At 44.6% G+C, this 22052-nt stretch overlaps 2 protein-coding genes across 14 annotated transcripts in view; one reads left to right on the top strand and one right to left on the bottom strand.

The window, feature by feature from the left end:
• The window catches only part of LOC138359177 (uncharacterized), a 271321-nt gene that overhangs the window by 51456 nt on the left and 197813 nt on the right, over positions 1–22052 (bottom strand). The gene's annotated exons all lie outside the window — the stretch shown is intronic.
• Positions 1–22052, top strand: part of Ttc7 (tetratricopeptide repeat domain 7) — a 109115-nt gene that overhangs the window by 34847 nt on the left and 52216 nt on the right. For 5 of the 9 annotated variants that reach the window (XR_011225835.1, XM_069318143.1, XM_069318141.1 and 2 more), the window contains 7 exons: positions 319–507; positions 815–993; positions 1789–1981; positions 3380–3617; positions 4273–4600; positions 9333–9414; positions 11569–11673. Coding sequence is in view for 6 of the 9 variants with exons in the window: in XM_069318143.1 (XP_069174244.1) it covers positions 319–507; positions 815–993; positions 1789–1981; positions 3380–3617; positions 4273–4600; positions 9333–9414; positions 11569–11673 (1314 nt within the window). In the remaining 3 variants the exon portion in view is untranslated. The remainder of the gene's footprint in view (positions 1–318; positions 508–814; positions 994–1788; positions 1982–3379; positions 3618–4272; positions 4601–9332; positions 9415–11568; positions 11674–22052) is intronic. The other 4 variants (XR_011225837.1, XR_011225836.1, XM_069318144.1 and 1 more) reach the window with 2 other exon arrangements.

Genomic DNA, 22052 nt, shown 5'->3' on the forward strand with positions numbered 1-22052 from the left:
GTTATCTTGAGATGATTTCGGGGCTTTAGTGTCCCCGCGGCCCGGTCCTTGACCAGGCCTCCACCCCCAGGAAGCAGCCCGTGACAGCTGACTAACACCCAGGTACCTATTTTACTGCTAGGTAACAGGGGCATTCAGGGTGAAAGAAACTTTGCCCATTTGTTTCTGCCTCATGCGGGAATCGAACCCGCGCCACAGAATTACGAGTCCTGCGCGCTATCCACCAGGCTACGAGGCCCCCTAGATGCTGTAAGTATTTTACTTTCTCTGCCAGTTTATTGCCTACAGATTTATACCCATTCATATTAATTTCTTCAGGTATTTGAAAGAGCAATGAAGTTCTCTCATGAAGAAGGTCATGTGTGGCAGCAGTTTGGCCTTGCCTTGGCTTGTGGTCGTAAGGATATACGTGCACTTCTGGTGATGCAGGAGGTTCACCGCTTGTTACCTGCTGAGCCCCACTACTGTCTCCTGGCTGCCAGAATATGCTTCCAACAGCTTGGCAAGGTCAGTATATTATGTTAGGAAAGGCAGTAGGTGGCAGGGGAAGAAAAGGGAAATAATAGAGTAATGTATTAAGCATATGCATGAAATTAAATGTTTTATAAGGGCAAGGGTCCAGGATGGACTGAAATGATATCATTTCATTGATATCAGTCCTCAGAAGGAGTGTTGACTCCTTCTGAAGATGTATTAATATACAAAAGTACTTAAGGAAATTCCTGTTTCAATTTTCCTCCGTGGTCTGACACTGTCACATTTTTAATCACGTGTTTATTTTTCGTGATTTACACACATGATGATATATCTTTAGATTGAGGAAGGCCTGGAATGGGTAGACAAGGCTTTAAAGTCTTCAGAGGAGAGGAATAGTGTACTTGCTGCACGTTGCCACCTCTACTGTGGTCTGGGGCTCACACTGAATGCTTACCAAACTCAGCGCCAAGCCAGCTCCCAGACATTAAGGACAAAGGCACTCGAATCCTTCATCAGGTACATATCAGGATTTGCTTGCTTTTCAAGTGTGTGTATGTTGACTGCTTTGTAAATTTTGAACTTTTACATGTTTTCAAACAAAAAAATTCAATATTTTCAAACTGAACTGTCAGTTTTGTCTTCAATGTGTCTAACATCTATTAATAAAACGTAATAATAGATGCACATCTATTATTACATGCAACTTCAAGAAACTTCTTGAAATATTCATCTTCAACTTCCCCAAAAGTAATTTTTTTTTTTTTTTGCGAACATTTCTGCATATTAGAAGGCATAGGATTGTGACAACCACATAGCCCACTGATGTGAGGCAAGCAGCTTAATATTTCACCATAAACAGGTGGAAAGATTGGGCTAGGGGCATATCTTGCTAAATTCTACCCCATGAAGAGTAGAATTAGCTTTCTGCCTGTGCTAAAAAATATAGGCAAGCTCATTTGGCTTTGGAATGGGCTGAGAATAAATGCTGTGTGTAAATAAATATATACTGTATATGTCAATCACTTGGGCCGTCAGAGACTCAAACCACCAACACCCAAAAGCAGAAGATGGTAGCTCTTCCAACTAAGCTTCTGAACATCCACAATAGAGTGAGTGTTCAAAGCTACTGAACACTCACAGTAGAGTAGGTGTTCAAAAGCTTGGTTGATAGAGTTACCATCTTCCACTTTTGGGGTCGGAGGTTTAAGGCTCCAATGGCCCATTTGAATGAATTGTTTTATCCACGATTATTGTGGCTGCAAATTTATATATACATGTATTTAGGGAAAAATGTTGGTAAATATTTTGCAGGGCTCAACAGTTGGATTCGAGTGACCACCTGGTAGAGTTTTACCTGGCCCTGCACTATGCACACTGCTACCTTCTTAACGAGGCCACTCAGCACGTGAAGTTGGCCCTCTACCTTCGTTCAGCTCATCCCCACTCTCTTCACCTGCTGATTCTCCTTCTCTCAGCACAGAAGGACTATGAGGAGGCACTAGAGGTAAGAAGAGGAGCAGTAACGCCTTCATTTTTAACCAAGATTGTTTCTGTTTAAGACTTTATATTAGCAAGTAGGAACAAAATATATTTTCTGCTCATAGCATAATATAGTATTTTCATGCTATCAGTGCTTTTATTTAATCCAAATGCTGTAAATTACAAATCAATATATGTGTGTGTGTGTGTGCTTGTTAACACTTTTGCTGCTACATTCATCTATGTTCACCAGATTCATGATAAATGGTTTTTATTTAGTGAGTGTTGGCCATTGTAATTTTTATGATGCAGCATTGCTTTGTGACATACATTCCACTCTCATTCCAGGTCTTATTGTTTTTACCCCTTTAACTGGCCCATCTGTATAAATATTAAAGAGCCAGGGAGACTTATGGCCACCCCTAACATTAAATCCTCTCCTAATAAATATTAAGGTTGTACAATGGAATCGAACCTGTGATTCTGAGCTCCTCGGGCACACACACTACTGACTGGACCACGACGGGTTTAAAAAGTCTCTCCAGTCAATAGTGGATGTCATCTGAGGAGTTCAGAGATGTGGGTTTTATTTCATCATACAGCTTCAATACGTTTTCATAAATTCAACAGGATGTTGTGATTTAATTAGACATCCTCTCCTAATTTTTTCCCTACTCTCACTCATACTCTGCTTCATATCTATTTGTATAAATTTATACAAATAATTATTATTGTATAAATTATTATTGTATAAATCTATTTATATATTTGTTTTACTGATGGTTAATAAGCTCCCTTTAAATAAAGGGGTCAATGAAACCTCCCACAATGCAAGGTTTTCCCAGAATACATCGCTCAGGCAGATTGAGGATCTAATGTGTATGAGTGTACACAGTGGTTTGTACAACTGGATAAGATAACTAATGGTTGGTTTGTAAGGAAGATATGTAAGAGTGAAATACAAGGGGGTTAGAATGATGTTAGATGAGCAGGTGATGAGTCACAATAACGTGGCTAAAGTATGTTGACCAGACCACACACTAGAAGGTGAAGGGACGACGACATTTTGGTTCGTCCTGGACCATTCTCAAGTCGACAATCAACTTGAGAATGGTTCAGGACGGACCGAAATGTCGTCGTCCCTTCACCTTCTAGTGTGTGGTCTGGTCAACGATGTTAGATGACTTTATTTATGGGAGAAGAAAATGGTGCCTTGTATTAGATCCAGGTCCCATGATGGCATACTACTTCATGTTCAGGTAGGATTTCCTGGAAGCTTTTCTCTCTTTCTCCCTTGGGCAAGAATTCTTAGGGGAAACAAACTTTTATAGACAATCCCCATTTAAAAGATGGCTTTTAACATCAAAATGTTAAAATAATTTAGAACTGAGTGCTTAAAGATTTTTTTTCCACCCATCCATAGCTAGTTGAGGCATCCCTCGCAGAATATCCAGAGAACCTACATCTTTTGTATGTTCGTGCTACTCTAGAGGAGGCTGTGTACGGTGGAGATGTCGCCCTGCTCACTGCACGTCATATGTTGACACTTTGGCAGAAGCTGTATAAGGAACAATTAATAAGTGATATCAGTGATGCTCAGTCTCAGCGGCATGCCAACCATGACACTTACAGCATATTCAATATGTCAGACAAAGATACAGGTACTGTATATTTAATAGACATTTTGTATTGAGAAGATTCTCCTTCATCAACATAAATACACTTATGAATTGGATCATTTTTATTATGATCCACAATATAACTGTACTGAGTGATGGCACATTTTTAAAGTTAATCTTCTGTTTGTTATATGAACTCTTTTGTTATCTAATTCCCTTATAACTTTCAACACAGTACTCTCTTTGGCATTGTTGTCCTTTGTGTTAACATTTTATAATGTGTGTGTGTGTGTGTATGTATGTATGTATGTATGTATGTATGTATGTATGTATGTATGTATGTATGTATGTATATGTAGTATATACTGTATAATATATATATATATATATATATATATATACAGTATATATACAGGTATATATATATATATATATATATATATATATATATATATATATATATATATATATATATATATATATTATATAAAATATAATATTTTGTATATGTGGTCCATTGTGATCTGTGCATCTGTGCTTTGCTTGAGAACCTGTGTTGACTTAAGACTTCCTGCAAGTAAACCATATATGTTTGCTTCAGAGTTTCAAAATTCCCCCCCTCTTGCAATCTATTTCTTATTTACACTGAAGGGCTGGTCATAACCTTCTCATTGAGAACCTGACCCTTTCCCCGCAGCCCCGACCCCTGCTGAAAGCACGGCTCCCTCCTCCATGGGACTTGTCTTCTCCGAAGTGGTGTCCTTGAACCTTAGACTTCTCTCTCCTACAATTCAAATGGAAACTAATCCTGAGAAACACGTGACAAAATCCCAACTCACCCTTGACTCTCCCCCTCACCCCCCCACAGCTTCAGTACATGCCGAGAGTGTAGCGGCTTCACGCGTGGAACAAGCTTTGTCCGAAGTGGCGTCCTCACTCTCATCCTATCAGCCAAAACCTGGTCCACATCAAGCCTGGCTGCTTCAGATACAAATTTGGCTTCTTACAGCTCAGTTGTATATAAAGTAAGTGTCAACTAAGCTGTTACGACAACAGCGTGTTGTTGTAACCTCTTTGCTCAGACAACGTGTCTTGTGGCATCAAGATTGTACCGCTAGTAGTGTACGATGTACCGGAAATGTACAAATTGTTCTGTTGATTCCTGGCTTAAACTTAACATATGTACTGTTTAGTTAGTGAAGAATTTTTGTATAAGTATTCATCAGTGACTAGATTTTAGTGTTGCATGTAATATTTCCTTACCTAATTAGGCATCTTAAGCTGCATTATACTGCCTGCATGTGTCTCACTCCTGCACAAATTTATCCAATTTTTGTCATTGCAAGAATAGTATCTGATCTGTCCTTGTGTAACTTGTAATAGTGAAGCATGTTACTGGTAATATGAGTAAGGCACGAGCCTGTTGTTAGTTCTCATAGTAATAATGATCAGTGGCTAATACTCGGATAGAATTGTGAATGTTTAGAGCTTGATAGAATTAGAATTCAAAGCCATACTAAATGGTCTTCAAATGTTTTTCTTATATTTATGGTCATCCCTTGTCAAATCATTGTAAAAAAGAAGTGAACTTTTCAACCCAACCATCTCAAATTTTCATGCAATTTGGTAAGATGGGAGAGGACATGAAGTAATAACATTTTTGTCCTGTGATGCTTGATGTTCATACAGCAGTGTTTCCAGTGTGGAAAAATACAACAAATTTAGCTTACAAGCTTAAAAATATGCATAACTTTGCTTCTAATTGAGATTGTGCTTTCATATTGTGCTAGTTTTGAAGCTAAGGAAGTACGGTTTTCAATGAAAAAGTTTTACATGAAGTGAAAAAACTCAGTATTTATTGTAAAACAATTTTTAATTAAAGCTATTTTTTCAGCTCCAAAATGAGCTCAACATTGAAAGTTCTACCTTGGATTGTAGTTTTTATCACAATGACAACCCTGCTGTGTGCATATCATGCATCATTTGTGGCTAAAATTTGACATGTGCATGTTACATCATGAACTCTAACATCCTACCAAATTTCACGTAAATCTGAGACGATTAAGTTGTGGTCTGTGTTGATATGGCATGGGGTACCCATGGGTATTTAGTATTTTTTATTGCTAGATGATGTGATTATAGTTAGTAGTTACTATAGAAAAAAATGAATGTTTCTGACTATTCTGCAATTTTTTTTTGGTTTAGGATAGAATGAAGGACAAAAACCTTTATGATATACATAATATTTTTATATATACAGTATATAAATATCTCCATTTTTGTCATATTAGAGGTCATATTTGCTCCATGCCCAAATGCCTTTGTTTATTTTAAAATGCAAGGTCTTTTCTATGGGAAGCCCTGTCGGCTCCCTGGAGCTATTGGACTGATGTTAGTTATATTAGTCTGGGGCTTCAGTCATATGGAGTTGTCATGCCTACCGGGAACCACTAGCTAAAACAAGGTTCCCTCAGAGAGGCAAAAGGAACAATGGCCTATGAAAACTCCACTCTGTGGGAGTATATTCACGTCTGCCATCAACTGGGGTTGGGCACCCAGAAAGATAGGCACCCCAAAACAGACCCAGTTGCAACCTGAGACCGAAACAGAGGCTAAAAACTCCTCGCAAGAAAAACAAGGAAACAAGCAAAGTCATCAACCCGACACACTGCTCGTTCGCGGCTTCCCTTCCCCTAAGGAGGGAAAGCCCTGCCTCACCCTGGACTTGTCATTCTGGACCTGTCCCATTTTAACCACTGAATTCCTTGCTCCTCCTTTCAGATGACCACTCTGTCCCAAGTCCGGCTTCTCTTGGAGCCGGGTTCGTGGATGGTGTCTCTGGACCTCTGGGGCGTGTACTGGCATGTTCTCATTCATCTGTGGATCAGGGACTGGCTAGGTTTTGTCATGGGGTGGCAGGCTTACCACTTCTTTTGCCTCCCTTTCGGGCTGAATCTGGTGCCTCGTGTTTTCACGTCTTTTTCCTGGGCAATGGTGGCCCGTCTGCGTCTGCTAGGTGTTCGGGTTTTGGCTTACCTCGACGACCGGTTGGTATGGGCTCTCAGCCAGGCCGTTTGTCTGCTCGCCGTGGATTTTGTTCTTGCCCAGCGCGCTGTGGATTTTGTTCTTGCCCAGCGCGCTGTGGATTTTGTTCTTACCCAGCTCGCCAGTTTCGGGTTCTTGGTGAACTGGAGGAAGTTCCATCTGATACCATCTCAGGTTTGGACTTGGCTGGGCCTGTCCTTGTCTCTACCTCTACCTCTGACGGTTTTTCTCTGGCTGCAATCTCTCCATCAGCTGTTTCTGAAAGGGTTCTGGGTCACTCTGCAGTTACTCGAGCAGCTGTGTGGGAGTTTGAACTTCTCCGTGCTGATCTACTCGCTGGGTCGGGTCTAGCTTTGGCATCTGTTCTGGTTCCTTCGGGGCCGTCCCTTCCTCCGATGAGCCGTCTGAGCCGTCCTGATCCTTGTACCGGGTGCTCTCCTTTCTCCTCGGTTTGTGGTGGCCCCTTTGGTTCAACACTGCTTTCATAAGGCATTGTTTGTGTTGGCTTTGGCCAACAACAGCAAATGAGCATCAGGTTGATGATAGTTTGCTTGTTTCCTTATTTTTCTTTTGTGGGGGGGGGGGGGGGGGGGGGGAGTATTTAGCCTCTGTTTTGGTCTCAGGTTGCAACTGGGTCTATTTTGGGGTGCCTACCTTTCTGGGTGCCCAACCCCAGTCGATGGCAGACATGAATAAACTCCTCACAGAGTGGAGTTTTCATAGGCCATTGCTCTTTTTGCCTCTGAGGGAGCCATGTTCTAGCTAGTGGTTCCCTGTAGGCATGACAACTCCATATGACTGGAGCCCCAAACTAATATAGCTAACATCAGTCCAATAGCTCCAGGTAGCCGACAGGGGCTTGCCCAGAAAATGGCTTTTCATTACATTCAACTCTCTTTTTTTAAGTCTGATTCTATTTGTTGCCATGTTTTCTGTATAGATATTGACATTAATTAGATGGGTATACAGGCCTCCTTTATTGAAGGATCCCTTGTTGTATGTGGTCAGTACAGTAGAGTCTTGAGAATCTGGCACACTTGAGGCTGATTTGTTGCCACATTTGTGATATTACCATAATTTTCAATATGGTAGATATTACTGATGCTTCCTAATTACAGAATTAGCACAGATTTATTTACTACACATAGTCTTTAAATGTAAAAACTGTACTGTATACTGTATTTGTATACAGTGACACTTTGATTGTTTGGTGTTCCTAGTAACTCCTTATGGTTAGCAATTCTGATTGAAAAGTAATTACTGTATATTGAGAACCCATTCATTCGAGCCCCATTTATGTGGATATCCATGTTGTACGGATACCCCCCCCCCATCCTCTCCCCATTACCCCCCCCCCCTATACCCTTTCCCCAATATGCCTTCTACCCTCTTCCTAATACTTCCCTTCTTCCCTCTCCCCAATACCCCCCCCCATTAGCCCCTCTCCTGTATCCCCCCTGTACCCTCTCCCCAATACCCCCATCTACCTTCTCCCCAATATCCTCCCTTTACCCTCTTCCCTCAATACTCCCTTCTACCCCAATATACCCACTACTATCCCAAATATTCCCCTGTAACCCCAACCCAATTCCTCCCCTTTTCCCCAATATCACCTCCTCCTCCACCATCTTTACCTTTCTCCCCTCTCCTCTGATCTCTTTCCTATCCAGCTTTCTCCCTCTTTCTCCTTCCCTCTCTTCAGACATTCCCCCTCTCCCCCTTCTCTTTCCCTGTCTACCACTTCTCCTTTCCCCACTACCCTCCCCCTGTCTCAAAAGAATTAGATAACAATTTTTTTTTTTATTAATACATTAGGTAGATCTGCATTAGTGTACCTGTACTATCAATTTTGATAACTGACAGTTTCTTCCCCCCATCTTTTTTTTATTTATTCATGTTTATATATTTAGTTACACATTCATGAACTTTATTAAATATTAAATGTTAGATATGGAAATAAAATAAAATTATTATGCCTGTAAATGTAATAAGAAAGTTTTGAAAAGGAAGTGCTTCATGTATTGCGAAAACAAACCTCACAATGTTTCATGAAACATTATGAGGTTTGAACAATGTTTCATGAAACATTATGAGGTTTGAACAATGTTTCATGAAACTAAATCGCCACCACCGCTGTCTCTCATTTAAATGGATTGCATCACAATTGAAGGCACAATAAGTTACCTTAACAATAGATTCTGTTACTATAATGCTACTATAACCCCCTATCACAAGTTCTAATTATGATAGGGAGTCTATAGTAGCACTTTACGAACCTGCTGAATTTGGTATGACTAATTCTTGAGACTCCACTGTACATCACGACGGGAAACACATCAGGATTATTGTTGTTTTGAAGTATTAAATGCTCTTGTTTATTGTGTCTACTGATTACTGCTGTAACAGATAAACAATTCATTTAGCCTACATGCAAACATGGTGTGTGTACAAATATTGTAGTTGACTGTTGTTCCAAAAATAAGTCAAAAGACTGTGGAAAAAAGACTGTGGCATGGTGCATTTGTGTACTTAGTATACTATACCTGTATTTTGTGTGTGTTCAATTTTTACTTACCTGATGGATCATTTTGTCAGCAGTAGTGTCTGCTAGCTTTTATGATATTAAATATCATTAGTTCAGTCCAAACAAGAAAAAGAAAGGTTACTGAATTTAAAATAATGTCTTAAACATTGAATTTCTTGACGTTTCAGAACAGATCAACTGACTGAGGCAGCTAATTGTCTACAAGAAGCTTCCTCTATCTTCCCAATGAGCCATCATATCATGTTCATGGTGAGTATGGGATAGAGAATTAAAGGTCAGATGTTAATACAAGTATAGTATAGTAATATAATGATTATTGGCCTTGTATGGGGCAAATGGCCTTGTGGTGTTCCCTTTATTCTTATGTTTAATGTAAAATAAATTCAAAGGAAAGAGTACCGAGGTTGAATCGTACCCACAATCTAAGGTCTCTCAGGCGACACATTACTTAAGGCATTGCCAACAGGTCAAAGTTTTGAAACCGAAGGATCTATTATCCTAATCAGTGAGTTTGATTCACCAACATTGTTTTTTTATTTAAAAGTTTGCTATGATATGACTATGATTCTCAAGTCTGTTTCCAACTTGCATTCCTTTGTGATGCTTTTTAGTGTTCAATTGTCCGGGACTGAATCACCTTTATATTATTTGTTAACGAGTGACTGTTTTATGATGGTTTACTGTTGCCTGCCTACGTTCTTTCCTGTATTGTGAGCATATTGTGCGCATTGATCATTAGCCAGATTTCACGGATGACCAACGTGGTTATTGTTACAGTACACTAGTTCGGATTTGTATAGGGGTGAATTAAATGGTTTATATATTAAATATATAAACTAAATGCTATATAGTCATAATAGCTTAGTGCTTTCTCCTGATAATTACCTTACCTTGCCTCCAGGTGAGCTATTCAAATGGCTCGAGCTGGTCAAAATAATGTAATTATATATCATTAGAGTTTATAAAAATTACAAAATATAGTTGAATGAAGTACTGTACCGTATAAGAGTTCAGTGAGCAAAAACTGTACAGCATGTCCATGTATTATGGCTTACATACAATAGTGCTAACTAGTTGTCACAATAGTCACTCGGCTGCCACCTGACAAGTGACTTTTAAAACGTCATGTTATTTTAAAAGTTGTTGACTAGGATGTAATCTGCTGCAGTGGACAGGTTTACCTGTACCTGTAGTTTACTTATAGGTTTCGAGGGTTATTCTACTATCCACGCCCGGCCTAGGGTCAGGCTTGTTTGGTGAGAGCTTACTCCGTCAGGCTGTTGCTTGTAGCAGCCTGCAGATGTGATGACATGTGATGACTGCAAAGGATGATATCCTTTGGCTCAGATGTCCACTAAAACCAGGCTGATGTGGCACTTTCTGTGTTTGAGCTTTGTTGCTGCCCACAGAAGTGCATGACTTGATCTGAGGTGTCTGTGGTATGGTAATCTGGATTGTGTTGTGCCATTATCTACCATTTCCAGTTTAAAAAGCAATTAGTATTTTTTTAAGAAAAGTGACTTAAGATATTTAGAGAGTTTGTGCTGTTTGGACACTGGAATTCTATTTATCTTTTATGAATATTTGACTCAGACATTTGATTAAAGTGGAATTGATTATACTTTACAATAAATAAAATGGAGGCTTTGCCTTCCAAAGCAGTTAATGTATAGGAAGTAGAGATAATAGATATTTGACAGACATTTGCAGTCTACTAAATATTCTATGTTGTTAGGCCTTTTAAACAGGTGTGAGTTTGTTACAATTACGACACCACATGCTTCCATATTTGTGTTTAGTTGACCGCTACAGAAATGCTCGGCTGGTTTTTGTATAACTGAAACATAACCAAGTAGCTGCTGCTCCCTTTGAGCTCATAGTACGCTTGACTTTGTTCTTGACTACAATAAGGAATCCTGGGTTTGATTCTCAGGTGGGACAGAAATGGTTACCAGTAGGCACAGAACGGTCTCCGTGGTGTAGTGGTAAGACACTCGCCTGGCGTTCCGCGAGCGCTATGCCATGGGTTCGTATCCTGGCCGGGGAGAATTTACTGGGCGCAATTCCTTAACTGTAGCCTCTGTTTAACGCAACAGTAAAATGTGTACTTGGATGAAAAAACGATCCTTCGCGGCAGGGGATCGTATTCCAGGGACCTGCCCGAAACGCTACGCGTACTAGTGGCTGTACAAGAATGTAACAACTCTTGTATATACTGTATCTCAAAAAAAAAAAAAATAATAATTCAGTACTGTATGTCTATAAAATAACATAAGTCCATAAAATTAAATGCTATCTAATATGAAGTAAGATCATATTACAGTATTAATAAATTTTTGTTTTAAGTCTTTTGTTGTTGATATGTCACTTGTTAGTAAATTATTGCATTGTGTTATGTCTCAGAAAGGTCTACTGCACGAGAAGAAGAACGAGTTTCACGAAGCCCAGACATGTTATCAAAATGCTCTGGCAATCAATCCTTACCACTTGAAGAGTCTTCGACACCTTGTAAGTACACCAGTCATTATACCATTCTCTATCTTATTTTGTTCTTTTATTGTTGTTGTAATGGCATTGATATCAAATATAAAGAAAAAGGTATATATAATAAAGAAACATAGTTAAGGATGGGAGCCGGTCGGCCGAGCGGACAGCACGCTGGATTTGTGATCCTGTGGTCCTGGGTTCGATCCCAGGCGCCGGCGAGAAACAATGGGCAGAGTTTCTTTCACCCTATGCCCCTGTTACCTAGCAGTAAAATAGGTACCTGGGTGTTAGTCAGCTGTCACGGGCTGCTTCCTGGGGGTGGAGGCCTGGTCGAGGACCGGGCCGCGGGGACACTAAAAAGCCCCGAAATCATCTCAAGATAACCTCAAGAAGGTGCTCTGCCACCTTCCCTGAAAAGATTTTGAATTGTCAGGATGTACCATCACTCCAGAAATAGTTTTTAATTAAAAAACTCTTTTTTTGGAGTATGACATTGGAAGTGTGCTTGTTTCGGGTGGCATGATAGAGACAAGTCGTGATGGGATACTTAGAGACATTGACAGTAGAAAAAGTGGAAATGTTCACAATGAGTCCCAATAGAACAAAGAGGGGCATGGCTGGAAGCATGAGACTCGGATGAACCCTAGAGATGCTTTAGAGTTTTCTTTTGGTGTAAGAGTAGTGGGAAAATGGAATGAACTAAGGGAGCAGGTTGTAGAGTCAAATGTCATTCATAACTTTAAAAGTAGATATGATAGGGAAATAGGTCAGAAGGTGGTAACACATTTGACAAGTGTTTAATGACAAGGAGTACAGGGAAAACGGAACACCACCTGCGTAACTCTCATCCTGTAACTACACTTAGGTAATCACACACATGCACACAACACGTTGGAAATTTTGATGGCCAAACGTTGATTATACATTTCAAGAGCATGTTTTTCCCACTGATTATGGTACTCAAATGTGGTAAAATACAGACAGCTACACGGAAAGGCATTGTCCAAGAGCTGAAGCTGTATCCCAGATGCATAAATAGATGAGTACACACAAAGACACGCGTCACCATGACAGGCTGCCGTGCTGTGCTGCATGAAAGTAAGTTGGGCTTATTTTCTTAAAATGTAATTAGCCTACTTAGAAAATTCTTTTTTAAACAAAGGCATTGCCATTAATGAAGAACAGAACAGGTTGCGGGCAACTTGGTAAATGTATAAAGTTTTAATGATGCCTGCATAATGATACAGAGGAGGGGGAGGGGATACAGAGGAGCAGGGTGTTGTGAACCCAACCAGACTTCTCATTTAATACATATTATTTATTTTTTTATGCAATCTGCCAATTCGTTAATAATTCGACGTGTTAGTACAAATTATAGCACCGTAATATTGATGTTTTCCTTGCATCAGCCTCGATGGGCTAGTTGGGATGTATGGGACTCATATATTCCTGGTTAGACTTTATTTGCTGAGAGAAGGATTGGGAACATGGTGCCTTTCCCCCCACCTGCGTGTGGCGATGACCAGGGCAGGTAGGTCCCTCAGGTGTGGGGATGACTAGGGTGGATAGGGCCCTCAGGTGTGGGGATGACCAGGGTGGGTAGGGTGCCCTCAGGTGTGGGGATGACTAGGGTGGGTAGGGCCCTCAGGTGTGGGGATGAGCAGGCTGGGTAGGGCGGCCCTCAGGTGTGGGGATGACCAGGGTGGGTAGGGCCCCTCAGGTGTGGGGATGAGCAGGGCGGCCCTCAGGTGTGGATCAAAACTCCCACACATCAATTCCAGTGTTATTTTTTACTCTCTTGGGACTCATACATTTTAGGGTGTTGCCACGGTGGCGGGAAGGTGACGTTGTTGCCATGATGGCGAGAAGGTGGCGTTGTTGCCACGGTGGCGGGAAGGTGGCATTGTTGCCACGGTGGCGGAAAGGTGGCGTTGTTGCCACAGTGGCGGGAAGGTGGCGTTGTTGCCATGGTGGCGGGAAGGTGGTGATGTTGCCACGGTGGCGGGAAGGTGGCGTTGTTGCCACGATGGCGGGAAAGGGGGCGCTATTGCCACAATGGCGGGAAAGAATGACAGACTGGGCGGAGCACGTGTAACTCGTTTAGTAACACGGAAAGCTACAGTTACACGTTACAGTTACACTGGTAGGTTAGGAGGCAGGAAATTCTCCTAAGGTTTCAAAACGTCATGAAAACCGTTAATTGAATGTTTCCTCTCCTAACGTAACAGCCTAAGCAAGAGGGCCCAAAACAGAAAACGTGACAGTACGTCACTTTCCTGGGCCAATTTGATTTTGAATTACGTTGATTTTTAGCCTGAATGTGCATACGAGTGAAAAGTGACATATTTTGTAAGAGAACGACGGGTTATATGGGCATCCATTGTCATCCGAGTCTCTGTCCCCGCCCCCTTCCCCCCCTGACACCTCGCCCACATCTCGCCCCACCTGTCCCCCACACCTCGGCCCCCCCCCACACCTCGGCCCCCCCCCCACACATCGCCCCACCTGTCCCCCACACCTCGGCCTCCCCCCCCCCACACACATCGCCCCACCTGTCCCCCACCCCTCGCCCCACCACCTGTCCCCCACACCTCGCCCCCCCCCACACCTCGCCCCCCCCCACACCTCGCCCCACCTGTCCCCCACACCTCGCCCCCCCACACCTTGCCCCCCACACCTCGCCCCCCACACCTCGCCCCACCAGCCCCCTACACCTCGCACCACCTGTCCCCCCCCCCCCCACACCTTTTGTGTAAGGGGAGTGTTGATGGTTCCTCGGATGGGGGAGGTATTGATCATGCACATGGTAGGCACTTGGGCTCTAAGCGTGCATGCTGCAATGTTGCACCCTGAGAGCCAGTCCTCTCCACCCCCCCCCCCCCCCCCACATCATTAGTGAAGGTTCATACACTGAGGATGACAAAGAAATTAGCAAAATCCTAAAAAAAAAACAGTATGAGGACATGTTTAGCACTCCGATACACAGCATGAAAGTGGAAGATTCGGACAATTTCTTTATGAGTGATATCCAAACACCTGTAAATATAACTGATATCAACACGAGCGTGGCAGATTTTGAAAGAGAAATTGATAATATGCCCATGCACTGAGCCCCGGGTCCAGACTCATGGAATTCAATATTTACAGTATAAAGAAATGCAAAGTGCCAGTAGCACAGGCATTCAGTATAGTGTGGAGGAAGAGGTTGGACACGGGGGAGATACCAGATGCGCTGAAAGCATCTGGTATCAGCGAGTATTAGAAATATTGCCGGAACAACCGTGGACATCTTCAAGAGAAAACTAGACTGTTTTCTAAAAATAAAAGTGCCGGACCAACCGGGCTGTGGTGGGTATGTGGGCCTGCGGGTCGCTCCAAGCAAAATCTTGGTGGACCAAACTCAAACAAGTCAGAAGAACTTGTTTGGGAAGTAGAAGAACTCCCAGAACCCCATCAAGCAGGTACCCCTCTCTGCTTTACCCCTCACATCACCCCTGTGTTTCCTCACATCTGCCCACAACAAGGTAGCGGAGGGTGTAGCAGCAACAGGTGTTTCTCCATAGCCAGTGGAAACGAACTCACGAACAAGTGGAGACAAACTGTGTGAAGAACTCGACAAGAGATTCCAGGAGGTCTTCACAATAGGACAAAGAGAAGCCCCTGTACTAAATGAGGAAGAGGCAAACCAAGCAACCTTGGAGGGTTTGACCTCACAAGTGATGAGGTCAAAAGAAATCTGTTGGAGCTGAATGTGACAAAGGCTGTTGGGGCTGACAGAATCTCACCGTGGATACTAAAAGAGGGTGCAGAAGCACTATGTGTGCCCCTCTCTATGGTGCATAACAGGTCACTGGAAACAGGAGACCTACCAGAAAGCTGGAAGACAGCTAATGTAGTCCCAATATACAAAAGGGTGACAGGCAAGAGGCACTGAACTACAGACCAGTTTCCCTAACTTGTATACCATGCAAGGTGATGGAGAAGATCGTGAGGAAAAGGCTCGTAAAGCATCTGGAGGGAAATAGCTTTGTAACACACCACCAACATGGGTTCAGAGATGGTAATTTGGGCCCCAAAGTTTTAATAGAATTCTATGACCAAGCAACAAAAATTAGGCAAGAAAGAGAAGGGTGGGTAGATTGCATTTTCTTGAACAGTCAGAAAGCCTTTGACACAGTACCCCATAAAAGGCTGTTACAAATGTTGGAGCAACAGGCAGGAGTAAAATGCAGGATGCTCCAGTGGATAAGGAAGTATCTAAGCAACAGGAAACAGCGAGTAACTGTGAGGGGAGGGGTGGGGGGTGGGAGTGGCGAGATGTTGCCAGCGGAGTCTCACAGAGCTCTGTACTTGGACCCATCCTGTTTCTTATGTAGCAGGAGGATCCATCCTGTTTCTATATATATATATATGATAGGAGTCCATACCTAGTTAAACACAAGACAAAGTTAAAGAAGAATCAGAAGTATGCCACAGACTAGTCCCGAAACTGAGAGGTATGAGCTACGAGGAAAGGCTAAGGGAGCTGATCCTCGCGTCCCTGGAAAACAGAAGAGTAAGGGGAGACATGATAACCACCTACAAAATTCTCAGGGGAATTGGCAGGGTGGACAAAGACAAACTCTTGAGCACGGGTGGAACACGAACAAGGGGACACAGGTGGAAACGTAGAACCCAAATGAGCCACAGAGACGTAAGAATTTTTGTTTTTCTGTGTCAGAGTAGTTAACGGATGGAATGCATTAGGCAGTGATGTGGTGGAGGCTGACTCCATACACAGTTTCAAATATAGATATGATAGAGCCCAGTAGGCTCAGGAATCTGTACACTAGTTGATTGACAGTTGAGAGGCGGGACCAAAGAGACAGAGCTCAACCCGCGCAAGCACAACTAGGTGAGTACAATAAGGTAGGGGTGGGTGTAGCAGCAACAGGTGTGTCTCCCTACAACAAGGTAGGGGAGGATGTAGCAGCAACAGGTGTGTCTCCCTACAACAAGGTAGGGGAGGGTGTAGCAGCAACAGGTGTGTCTCCCCCACAACAAGGTAGGGGAGGGTGCAGCAGCAACAGGTGTGTGTCCCCCACAACAAGGTAGGGGAGGGTGTAGCAGCAACAGGTGTGTCTCCCCCACAACAAGGTAGGGGAGGGTGTAGCAGCAACAGGTGTGTGTCCCCCACAACAAGGTAGGGGAGGGTGTAGCAGCAACAGGTGTGTCTCCCCCACAACAAGGTAGGGGAGGATGTAACAGCAACAGATGTGTCTCCCCCACAACAAGGTAGGGAAGGGTGTAGCAGCAACAGGTGTGTCTCCCCACAACACGGCAGGGGAGGGTGTAGCAGCAACAGGTGTGTCTCCCCACAACAGGGTAGGGAAGGGTGTAGCAGCAACAGGTGTGTGTCCCCCACAACAAGGTAGGGTAGGGTGTAGCAGCAACAGGTGTGTCTCCCCACAACAGGGTAGGGAAGGGTGTAGCAGCAACAGGTGTGTCTCCCCACAACACGGCAGGGGAGGGGTGTAGCAGCAACAGGTGTGTCTCCCCACAACAGGGTAGGGAAGGGTGTAGCAGCAACAGGTGTGTGTCCCCCACAACAAGGTAGGGGAGGGTGTAGCAGCAACAGGTGTGTCTCCCCACAACAGGGTAGGGAAGGGTGTAGCAGCAACAGGTTTGTCTCCCCCACAACAGGGTTGGGGTGGGTGTAGCAGCAACAGGTGTATCTCCCCACAACAAGGTAGGGGAGGGTGTAGCAGCAACAGGTGTATCTCCCCACAACAAGGTAGGGGAGGGTGTAGCAGCAACAGGTGTATCTCCCCACAACAAGGTAGGGAAGGGTGTAGCAGCAACAGCTGTCTCTCCACACATTTGTTGGTGAGATTACATGTTCCTTGATGGAGCCCTGTTGTTTGTGCATTGTTAATCGCCTAGAAAGAGACGTTGTTGTCTTGCCTATATACTAAGATCTTTGGGGCTTACAGTCCCCAAGTGGGCATGTGAAGGCATAGACGACGTTGGTTTCTTTCAAGGCGTTCTGTTTGGTGTCTGGGGAGTTTTTCATGAGTAGGTTGGTCGTTTTCTTGTTTTTGTAGTAAATTGTCAATTGTATCTTCTATGATACAAAACTCTCCAGACCCCAAACAGAACGCCTTGAAGGAAACCAACGTCGTCTATGCTTTCACATGCCCACTTGGGGTCTGTAAGCCCCAAAGATCTCAGTATATAGGCAAGACAAAAACGTCTCTTTCTAGGCAATTAACAATGCACAAACAACAGGGTTCCATCAAGGAACATATAATCTTTTCTCACAACCAGACCATCACTAGATAAATCTTAACAAGTAACACAGAAATCGTCGATAGAGACAGCGATAGCAGGAGACTCGACATCAGCGTGGCCCTACACGTCAAAAAGTCAACACCAGCAATCAACAGCCAATTAACACATAACTATTTTCTACCCACTTCAAGACCCTGAACAAACATAGAAGCAGCAAGAGAAAATATGGGACAATAAGCCTTCTGTAGTTACTTTTATTTTTTGGTCTTATATGCAATATGTACCCATTGATTCGTCTTCTGGCTTTTGTCACCTCGCCCAAAAACATTTGTGTCATTTCACCTCACCCAAGACGAATATAAGCATGAAATGATATGTGTAAACCTGTCTCTGAAAATGTGAGAAGTCCTTGCGAAATGCTTTTAGGCGTCAGACCATAAATAAAAAATGAGAAAATGATCTTTGGAGAGTTGATTTTTCAATTACCTCCAACAGTGAAGAAAAACATAGGAAATATTAAGAAGATTCGTGTTAGAATCATTAATCTTTCCCTTTCGGTCATATTCAACAATATATATATATATATATATATATATATATATATATATATATATATATATATATATATATATATATATATATATATATATATATATTCATATATATATATATATATATATATATATATATATATATATATTATATATATATATTATATTATTCATATATATATATATATATATATATATATATATATATATATATATATATATATATATATATATATATATATTCATATATGCATATATGCATATATGCAACAAGCCTGAATGGTCCCCAGGCATATATGCAACTGAAAACTCACACCCCATACTGTGACTCGAACCCATACTGCCAGGAGCACTCTGCAACTGGTGTACAGGACACCTTAACCACTCGATCATCACGACAGGACAGAAGATGATGGTAGACGAGGCTAATTCCCCATCATCCCTCCGGCACTCTGATTGTAATCTTGGGCATAGTATTTTATCAAATCACCTCATTCTTTGCAGTTGCAGAGTGCTCCTGGGTTCGAGTCACTTCTGGGGTGTGAGTTTTCAGTTGCATATATGCCTGGGGACCATTCAGGCTCGTTCGCATTTGTGTTCCGCTCACGTGTGCCCCAAAGAATGAGGCGACTTGATAAAATACTATGCCCAAGATTACCATCGAGTCCGATGCGTTAGTAGACGCCAATAGTTGCCATGGCGTTATTTGTTACTCACGGCAGGTTGTGTGAAGTCGCTTCCCATAACACTAAAACGCTATTGATGGTGATCCTTGTCCCCTAACTTCCCTTGCCACTTCTAGGGGGTATAGGGTGTTTATGTAGCTTCAGGGCACCAATCCCCCCCAGCCACAGGGCATGGCGAGAAGACCTTTAGCCATAACCTCAGCACTCGCTCATGCCCCTCAATAACTGTTCTAACGACGCAGTGTGCACGTTATCTTGGTGTGCATGTTATCTTTGCGGGGTGTTAGTATTGGGGTTAGTAGCATAGCTAACTGGACCAGACACAAAGAGTCTATGATGGGGTGTGATGGGGGGGGGGGGGGGAATTGATCCAGGGGTGGTTGGGGGGGGAAGGGGAGAGGGGGGTATAGAGTGAAAGGGGGGGGGAAAGGTGGGGAATTAGATGAAGACAGGGAGGGCAGGAGGGGGAAAAGGGGGCGGAGTTGGGGCCGAAGGGGGAGGGTTGGCGGGGGGGGGGGGGGGGGAAGGGGAAAGACGCGGGTAGTACGAGGCAGTATTGACCGTCTCCAATGACCTTCGTCACCCAGATGATACCTGCCCCCCGGCCTCTTGGCCCCCCGGGCCTCTTGCCCCCTTGCCTGCTGCCCCCCCCCCGGCCTCATGCCCCACCCCCGGCCTCATGCCCCCCCCCGGCCTCATGCCCCCCCCCGGCCTCATGCCCCCCCCCCGGCCTCATGCCCCCCCCCCCCGGCCTCATGCCCCCCCCCCCGGCCTCATGCCCCCCCCCCCCGGCCTCATGCCCCCCCCCCCGGCCTCATGCCCCCCCCCCCGGCCTCATGCCCCCCCCCCCGGCCTCATGCCCCCCCCCCGGCCTCATGCCCCCCCCCCGGCCTCATGCCCCCCCCCCGGCCTCATGCCCCCCCCCGGCCTCATGCCCCCCCCCGGCCTCTTGCCCCCCCCCGGTCTCTTGTCCCCCCCCGGTCTCTTGTCCCCCCCCCGGTCTCTTGCCCCCCCCCCCGGTCTCTTGTCCCCCCCCCGGTCTCTTGTCCCCCCCCGGTCTCTTGTCCCCCCCCGGTCTCTTACCCCCCCTCCCGGTCTCTTGCCCCCCCCTCCGGTCTCTTGCCCCCCCCCCTCCGGTCTCTTGCCCCCCCTCCCGGTCTCTTGCCCCCCCTCCCGGTCTCTTGCCCCCCCTCCCGGTCTCTTGCCCCCCCCCTCCGGTCTCTTGCCCCCCCCCCTCCGGTCTCTTGCCCCCCCCCTCCGGTCTCTTGCCCCCCCCCCTCCGGTCTCTTGCCCCCCGGCCCCCTGCCCCGGTTCTTGCTCCAGTCTCCATACATACTCCAGATAATACACATTGCGAAAAGAAACCCGGACCCCATCATCCTTGACAACCATCCGATCCAATATGCGGAGGTCGGCAGAATACTGGGACTTATGATAAATAGAACAGGGAACACCATCGAAATTTTAGAGGACCCAATGTTAGAAAGGTTACTCCAAGATGAGACGCCCCGCTCCCACAGCTGGTGGCCCAAGAGCCTCGATTCACTAGATGAAAACTCCATCTATGCCTATGCCTCACCTATGCCTCTCCTTCCTCTTTACTCCCCCCCCCCCCCCCCGAAAAAAAGTCTCCATACCTTGGGGGTGATCCCGAGGATCAGCTTTCCCGCGGCCCGGTCTCTGACCATGTCTCCTGGGTGATGATCTGGTCAACCAGGCTGTTGGACTTGGCTGCTCGCAGGTTGACGTTTGAATCACAGCCTGGTTGTTCAGGTATCCCTTGGAAGAGTTCATCTAGTTCTCCTTTGACTCAGAGTACCTGTTGCATCTCCGCTTTTCAACGGAGGGTATTCTGCACATCCTGCCATGCCTCCTGGTCATGTGTGGCGTTATTCCCGTGTTCAGCCATTTCTCTCCAGCTGTTGAATGGGGCAAGTATTCACCGCAAGTATTCACCTAGTTGTGTTTGTGGTGAAGGTTGAGCTCTGCTCTTTCGGCCCGCGTAATAATAGTAGTATTAATAGTAGTAATACTATTACTAGTAGTAGTAGTATTATCATTGGTGTGGTATCTCTTGTCTGAAATGTTCTTGGTGTCCAGGTTCCCTCCTCGACTCATAACTAGTACTTTTAGAGTGTTGATGGTACTCGTACTTCCCAAGTATGGTACGAAGTGTAATAATACACTTCCCAGAGTGTATTATTTTGGTTTCCGCTGGTGACCACCGCACTCAGCCTCTGCTACGATCAATGGCCGATATCCGGGCTTTTAAACTCTCTCTCTCTCTCTCTCTCTCTCTCTCTCTCTCTCTCTCTCTCTCTCTCTCTCTCTCTCTCTCTCTCTCTCTCTCTCTCTCTCTCTCTCTCTCTCTCTCTCTCTCTCTCTCTCTCTCTCTCTCTCTCTCTCTCTCTCTCTCTCTCTCTCTCTCTCTCTCTCTCTCTCTCTCTCTCTCTCTCTCTCTCTCTCTCTCTCTCTCTCTCTCTCTCTCTCTCTCTCTCTCTCTCTCTCTCTCTCTCTCTCTCTCTCTCTCTCTCTCTCTCTCTCTCTCTCTCTCTCTCTCTCTCTCTCTCTCTCTCTCTCTCTCTCTCTCTCTCTCTCTCTCTCTCTCTCTCTCTCTCTCTCTCTCTCTCTCTCTCTCTCTCTCTCTCTCTCTCTCTCTCTCTCTCTCTCTCTCTCTCTCTCTCTCTCTCTCTCTCTCTCTCTCTCTCTCTCTCTCTCTCTCTCTCTCTCTCTCTCTCTCTCTCTCTCTCTCTCTCTCTCTCTCTCTCTCTCTCTCTCTCTCTCTCTCTCTCTCTCTCTCTCTCTCTCTCTCTCTCTCTCTCTCTCTCTCTCTCTCTCTCTCTCTCTCTCTCTCTCTCTCTCTCTCTCTCTCTCTCTCTCTCTCTCTCTCTCT

This window comes from Procambarus clarkii, chromosome 89 (assembly GCF_040958095.1).
Source record: "Procambarus clarkii isolate CNS0578487 chromosome 89, FALCON_Pclarkii_2.0, whole genome shotgun sequence".
NCBI classification, from domain to species: Eukaryota; Metazoa; Arthropoda; class Malacostraca; order Decapoda; family Cambaridae; genus Procambarus; species Procambarus clarkii.